The 8,178-nt window shown below is 39.0% G+C and overlaps 1 protein-coding gene across 1 annotated transcript; it reads left to right on the forward strand.

Annotated features, from left to right (window-relative positions):
- Positions 1 to 4,955: 4,955 nt before the first annotated feature.
- Positions 4,956 to 7,662, forward strand: LOC105192266 (chymotrypsin-1-like). Its single transcript, XM_025300159.1, has 4 exons — positions 4,956 to 6,519; positions 6,618 to 6,834; positions 6,925 to 7,059; positions 7,364 to 7,662. Exons 1-4 carry the CDS (start codon positions 6,455 to 6,457, stop codon positions 7,508 to 7,510), a joined length of 564 nt encoding a protein of 187 aa, XP_025155944.1. The 5' UTR covers positions 4,956 to 6,454; the 3' UTR covers positions 7,511 to 7,662.
- Positions 7,663 to 8,178: the final 516 nt, after the last annotated feature.

The following is an 8,178-nucleotide window of genomic DNA, read 5'->3' on the forward strand; positions in this document are numbered from 1 at the left end:
GAAGACAATCTCTCGCAGCCGGAGAGCTTGATCAAGCTATGCGCGCGCGCATAGCTGTGACGAGCGATGCGGAGGGAGAGAAACAGAGAGAAAGAGACAGAGGGAGAGAGGGAGCGAGAGAGAGAGAAAAAGAGAGGAGGGGGAAAAAAGCGAGGGAGGATCAGGGAGACAGGGAGAGAGAAGGAGAGAGAGAAATAGAGGAGGGGCGAGGGAGAGAGAGAGAGAGAGAGAGAGAGAGAAGAGAGAGAGAGAGAGAGGAGAGAGGGAACGTCAGAGAGAAACGGAGGCACGGAAAGAGAGAGTTCATTGGGTTCTCCAGCCCCCTGGCGCAGTCCCACTGGATGACAAGACGGGGGTAGAGGACAGGTGCTACTGGCAAGCCTTTGATCTCTTCCGCGTTACACGCTCGCAAAAAAGGGAATTATCAAAATATCCCCGACTGGTCGTGACTATCGCTCCGGAAGGACCGATGCAATTTCGGAGGCGACGATACCGCGACGCTCGGTCTGCGTTGCGTCGAGCGTGAGCGAGCGAGTGCTCGCGCTGCGCGCGGGCTATCGGATAAAGATAATCCTTTCGATGCGATTATAATTGTGTTCGAAGATAAAACGACCATCCGATCTGTCCGATACCACTTTGGTCGTGCCGTGGATGTACGGCGGATATATCAGTGACTTTTTTTTTTCTTCTTTTTCCACAATACGCTTTGGGCTAGGTGCTGTGGCGCGCAAGAGAGAGAGAGAGAGAGAGAGAGAAAGGGGGAAGCATGGTTAATTTATTTTTAAATATCTCGAATGACCCATCTGTTCAAACAATACGTTTATCCGAAGGCGATCGCCGAAAACGACGCATTTGTCGACCGTTCGCGTATTTAATAAACGCTCGGGGCAACCTGCTCGCCGTCTCACGATGTTCCCTCAGCGACCTATCCCCGTAATGTTCCCTCCGACACGCCTTCTTCTTTACTTCGGTTTACATCGCGCCACTTTCTTCTTGTTACTCGCCCGATGACCCAATTTCGATTTCGTGTATCGCGTGACGCGTTGCGTGAGTTGACGACGAGGATTTGCATATTTTGCGAGACGATAATTTGCGATCCCGATACACCGTTTGTCATTTACATGTATCGACGAGCGCGCCACGTTTCGTCAACGGTAACACTGTAGAACGTAATTTAGAGGCTTTCCCCGGAGAGAAACTAACTCGAAACAAACTCTAAATCTCTACATTCGTATTCTGCTGTCAACAATGAGGGTAACTCTTCGCGATTTTACATTATAAGGGATATTAGCCGAAACCTCAAGTCAAATTGAACGATCTCAACATTTCATTTGTTTATTCATTTCATATTACATATTTCGCGAAAAAAGATCGCGCACAACATAGAGTCGACATAGAGTCGAAGAGCGAACGGTCGTTTCTTTTTCACGTTAAATATGCGGGATAAAAGGTAATATTCACAGGAGAGCGGCTGTGGGGCAAATATTTTGCGTGTGCAGGTACGCAACTTCCGAGTTGCGACGATGCTCTCTCACTCGGCACATGTCGTTCGCGCGAAGCGAAATCATGCAGCGAGATTCCCAATGGACTCGAAAGCTGTTGACGACAAATCGAGGGTTAAAATGCTCTCGGTAAATAGCGACCGGGCCGAGGGGAGCGTTATATCAGATGGCCGGGGGATTATAACCCTAATTTGAGCATCACTCGCGTGACGTCGTCCTTCAAACGAAGGAGGAGCGTTCTCTCGCTCCCATGCCTGACAATAATCAATCCTAGTTTAGGAAATGTACGATAAAGGGGCCAACAGACTTAGCTTGCGCAAATCCGCCGAAAGCTCGGCTCTACCTTTTCTTTCTCTCTCTATTTTTCGTCTTGTCAAAGGATCAATTTGTCGTCGTAAGTATCAATTCGGCTGATTGATGCTGCCTAATTAATTGAACGTCGACGCTCCATGACGGGGAAAAGCACGGATTTTATACACATTATAAACAAGCGATGACAGATGATGGACGATATTACTCGGGCAGGCAATTCACGCAATTTTTATTAATTGAAGATAATAGCGCGCGAGATTAATTTGATCGGATCGCCGTGACCGAGATTGCACCGGGGTCGGGACGATTTCCAGTTCGGGCTGGAAATCCTTCATAAATCATTTTGCACGAACGAGAACCAGCAAAATTCTTCTATAATACGGGGAAGCGGTTTAGAGGTGAGAGAAACTCGGAGCTGTCTAGCTGCGTCTCGTCCTCGCCGATGGTCAATCCGTCCGCAATAAAGAAAAAACGGAAAAAGAAAAGATGAAAGTATAACTCACATCGGTCAGCAAAAAATAATAGCGACGTGGGTCGCTAAACGTATTTCAACAGGTATACACCGAGTAGCCAGTTCCGTTTTATTTTTATCCTTTTTATCGATGCGCCATTCATATCAAATGTCACAGTTCTACGTCGTACTTTGGCTCAAGCTCGCGACATAAATTCAGCCTGTCTCGAATTGCATGTGACGAGATGTGACTTTTATACCGCGGAAATTCCCGTTATTTTTAGCGGCTTCGTGAAAAAGATTGTTCACAGAGGCGGTCAGAGACGCCTTCGTTTCGTTCTCGCAGGTCCGACAATAGGTGAGGAAGACGGACGTGCCGAAGGTCGACTTCTAGTCGCGCACCTACTCGCTGCATACCGCATAGCCTAAAGGATAATTATAGTTTCGCGATCGGCTTGAAAAATTTCGAGATCCTCGCGTTGGCGAAACGCCGTTCCCCGCCGAAAAATATCGCCGTGGCGCGGCGTGTGGGTGAGAAGTTGCTCTTAAAGGGTGATGCTGCTGCCAGCGGCTGTGAGGAGGGCAAAAGCTGAGCGCCGAGCGGGCACGGGCGGGAGGATGCGGGGAGGCATGGCAGGGCGGGAGGGAGGGAAGGGTGCCAAAGTGAAGGGTTCGCCGAACAGAGATTAGCGGAATGCTCTGAGACTTTCGTGTTTCTTGGATCCCCGAACCCGTAGATCATGATAATTGTGAGAACAATTCATCGAGTAAATTTCACGCTAAGCGCTCCTCGATTCGTCGGCGCGGCACGTAGATGCCCGCCCGACAGCTCCATTAATCACGGATCCACGGATTCGCCGCCGTTGTGTGATCCTTCCGGACACCGTCGATGCGCGTAAATACGTCCGCTCGGCCTTGAAATATGAGAGCTAGACGAGAAAGGACGAGGTAATCGAGCGCGTCGCCTTCGAAAGTATCGGAAACTCAATAGCGATGTATCCTGTAAGCAACGTCCACACTCTTTGATATCTGAATTCGCAATTTCTCATTTGTGGTTATAACGTGCTTCTTTCAACGTTTCGTGCTTGAAATGTAAATTTCATCCATTCCGGAAAAATCTCTCTCTCTCTCTCTCTCTCTCTCTCTCTCTCTCTCTCTCTCTGTATAGCTCTATATGTTATATCTTTCGTAAAATACATATATATAGGGTGTCCGGAATCATTTGAAAGCGAAAAATTGTGAAGATTAATCAGACCAAACTCAGAAGAAAAGTCATGTACTATTTTAATCGCAAGAGTTATTAAGTTAATAATGGTTGAAAATGGCCACACTTAGAGGCACTTTCAATTGATAACTTGAAAATTTGCAAAATGGTAAAGACCTGTTTTGTTCAGAATCACCTAATCTACCAAAATCGATGGGGGATAGTTCCGATCCTTTCCTTGCTAGTTCACGAGTGAGACTTTGTCTTTCTCTACTACAGCACCGTGTGCCAAACTGTAATAAATCGTACGGCAAGATTGATAAACGTAACTTCAAGAGAACAATGTTGAATTTCATACTTAATTTTAAACATCTTCATACAATCTTTGGTTGATAAGGAAATGAGTCTTAAATAAGTATTTATTGGCAATGGAATTGTTGGTAAATATTTATATAGAGAACGCTTATGTGCCCATTAATTGACGCACTCGCTCTATAAGTACCGTGAGGTAAACGTAGCGCAAACATCGTTACATTTTAATATATATTTTTAATCGATGCTTTGAGATACAAATCGATATAAATTAAAGAACTTGTGATCGAAGTGCCACAGTATTTACCGCGATGAACGTTTTCAGTAGTCTCATAATCGCATATTTAACGCTGGGCATTAACGGTAAGTTTATCAACTATTTTCATTAAATATTTATTAATTTAATATTTCATTAAATATTTATTAATTATATTTATTGTGTATTATGACGTAACTACTACAACGGAAGCGATGGGCGTAGTTGCAAGATCGGTCATGTTTTTTAACATGAAATTACCACTAAATCCATAACATGTACGGAAAACGTCGTACATATAATTACATATAATAAAATGTTGTTTCTAACTGCAAATATCTAAACAAATAAATATTCATATACACATATCATCAACCAGCTCGATACAACTATTCGTTGTCGTTCTTGTCTTCGTCTTATCTTGTTTCTGTTCTATTTATTTATAAGTCTAATAAAAACGTAATAACAAGTTACGTTGAAGTTAGATTTATTATTTGAAATGTGTTCAAAATATGTCGTATCAGCCATGTTTGTGAAACGTAAATCATGAATAAACATGATACAGAAGAGTATATGTTATATGCAGTTGTAGTATAGAAGCTGATAAGTAATGGTATATAAGAACGTGCATTCTTCAGTATGTTCTATTGTTTCACGACGTGACTGCAACTTTGTACGTATGTATATTTCGCTATGTTTAAAAATTCTTTCAATATTAATATTTCTCTCATATTTCTATGTTCACTTGCCTTATGCTTTACCATTATTTTTATTACGCCATTGTAAATAAACATTTCTTGATCTTTTGCATCATCTTTATGGAAAAGTCATATAATATAGATATTAAAAGGTTTTGTTCGTGTATCATACAATGTCATTCTGTTGGATAGTTATCTGCTGAAGTACATATTTTACAAAATTAGGACCCTAGAATGAAAATTCGTTCTCCTGTTTGAGAAAAAAAATGTTTGCGTAATAAATATTTTATCCTCAAACGTTACGTTACAATCGTGTCTTACTTAATTTAAAACACTTCATTCGCTATTATGATCGCATTAACCCGTTCGCATTAATCCTTGCTGTTTGGCGATCACATTAACCCGTTTATATACCAGACAATATCGTCGCCAACTATTACATTTCGCTATGCAATCATACGCCTTTGCGGAAGAGAGAAACTCACGTCAACTTTGCAAATCCCTTTTGCGGCATTCGATTCAATACGCATGATCATTAATAGAAGTTATAAAAATGATATGTAAAATGTTATCACATGTAGCGATAAGCTCATTGCATCAGACGCTTAACGTTAGCGTCTGCATCTGACGGTAAATTATGCCATCTTTGCATACCTTCTCTATCCGAAACATGTAATGGGCAGACTACTTATCGTCATAACTTGAAATATATGCTTCGGATACAAGAGGACACTTTACAAGAGGAAAAATTGTCTTAGAATTCGTTCAAAAATATGTAATTTCAAGGACAGTAAGTTGTTCTGGATAATCCTATATATAACATAAACACAAAAACTACAACGAAATTAAACGTCCTTTATCGTGCATAGTATGAAATCGATTAAAAATTCATCTATAAACATCATTAGCACACCATTATTATAACCATATCTCTCTCACAAGTGATACTGAAACATATACAAATCCATGAATATAATTCTTTTTTAATCAATACCAACAGGTCTGCAACCAGAATGGTTGTGTATGCTTTTCTTGTGCTCGTTGTTCTGGCATGCGCCGTTCAAGGTGAATGTGTCGATTATATAACAAAAATCTCACGATGAAAATAAGCGGATGGCGGATAGCAGTAACGTATTTTTCTGATAATTTTTTTTTCTGAAAATCATTTTTACCGTAATACTGACAAGTCTAATCTCTTATCTATCTCCCTCGCAGTTTGTCTCCTAAGCAACTTTTAATTTTCTCAAACAGTACATTCAAGGAAAGAGAACTGTTTGCTTGATTTTGTTAACTTAAATGTTGTTGCAAATGATCTGGCCAAAACTATTAGACTGTATTAAGTCTAAACCAATAGAATTGTAATGATATTTGCCACCACCATCGTCTGCTGTTCTAGCAAAGAAGTTTTAATAGAAATTTATTGTATAATTACGGCAACGTCATCAAACGTTTTTTTATCCCAGTGTAGCCATAAACTTTCTGGCTATTATCGGATAGAGTATCAATATTCTATCTAGATCTTCGTTTATTATTCGCAAAAATACATACGGATGTACAGTGTCTAATAATACATATATTCTTTGTTCCGTGTGACGATATGGAATGCATTTATTTCTCTCTTTCTGTATATTAAGAATCTCTGACTGTATGTGGCAAAGGTGTTACGGTCGGTAAATATCCGTTTGAAGTATCGCTGAAGTACAGAAATGATCATATAATATGTTATGTAGCGGGTCTATCATCGGCAATCGTACCATATTGACAACAGAGCTTTGCGTCAACAAAGTACGTTTCAAACACTATTCGCGTTTATTTATATATGTTTATTATCGTCCGAATGTAGTACAATTCTAGTTTTACACGTCTTTATGTTGTTTATTAGGTTCAATTTAACGGATTTGAAAGTCCATGCGGGCACGATCTCTCTCAAGGACAAAGGCAAAGTTTATTCAATAAAAAGTGTGTTGATCAAAAATAGCATTGCTCTGCTTCATCTTAATGCATCAATCGTGTTCAACAATACAATTCGGCCGATCAAACTTCCGACCTCTAACATCGATAGCGGAGCATGTAATTTAATCGGATGGACACGTACTGAAGTATATAATTACGTGCTCATAATACATTAAGTGGAATCTTAAAAATTATATTAATAACATAATCATCTCTAACGTAATCTATTTTTTCAGCATTGTAACAATCTTTTGGACAACCTCCAAGAAATGGAATTAGATATATATTCTTACGAGAAATGCAAGCAAATATATCCGTATATTCGGAAAAATATCATTTGTGCTCAGCCGAAAGGAAGAGACACTTGTTATGTAAGTTTTCATTGACATTATATAGAATATTGCATCTATTTCATTTTACTGCAATATTATTAAATCTATATCAAACATCATCAGCGTTGAATCGTCACATTGAATCAGCATATAAAATATTAAATAAAATGTTCATTAATAAAGTATTTGTTTTGCGTAAACAAGAATGTTTTTTATTGCAACACAGGTAAAAGGACGATTAGAAAATATGATTGACACTTAATAACATATAAACGAACATTTACTATCGATGCAATACTGACCGAATACAATCTATTTATTAGCAACCACATGTTTGTTTCAGGATGATCTCGGTGCACCTTTGGTGGCCAATGGTACTTTAATCGGAATCGCCCATTTGACTACAAAAATAAACCCGTTTATACCTATTGATGGTTTTTTAAGAATATTTTTATCCACAAAATGGATCAACGAAAATATGGGGAAATAGGGGATTAAGGACTAAAGAACTGTCCAATGACATTTGTAATGATAAAGATATTACGGAATTGGCTTCACACAATCGATCGATATGAGAAAACAAATTGATTTAATTTTTATCTGAATTTCATGAATTTAATTAGATAATAATTAGTTTTTGGCAACGAGACTTACAATTTCTAAAGAAAAAATATATTCTCATTAATATATCATTAATACATTCTCTTTATAATATATATATATATATATATATATAAATTATTGTAATATGTTTAGCTTTTTTTGACTCCTAGTATCATTACAATCTGTCACATTGGACATTTAATAAAGGTTTTGTAATATATTATATGTTTTGTTAGATATATGTCCAGAAACATATCTTATATAGTTACTCATCGATTGCTACGATCGATTGTGAAAGCCAATTCCGTGATATCTTTATCATTACAAGTGTCACTGGACAGTTACGATAGTGACAACTAGAGAGGTCGCTTATAAATCTTAGGACGCTTATAAATCGATCGCATCTCTTTAGTTGAGCAAGTCTTGAGGCAATCTGCGTCTAAGTTTTCGCTTGTTCCTGCTGTCCTGCAGCAGATTATTGCTAAGTCATTTGAGTGGCTTTTTATTCGTAATTTGGGATTGGTGGTAGCTTTTTTAATTTCCTCTTTGATATAT

The sequence above is a fragment of the Harpegnathos saltator genome, unplaced genomic scaffold, assembly GCF_003227715.2.
Source record: "Harpegnathos saltator strain DR-91 unplaced genomic scaffold, Hsal_v8.6 scaffold33, whole genome shotgun sequence".
Classification (NCBI taxonomy): domain Eukaryota; kingdom Metazoa; phylum Arthropoda; class Insecta; order Hymenoptera; family Formicidae; genus Harpegnathos; species Harpegnathos saltator.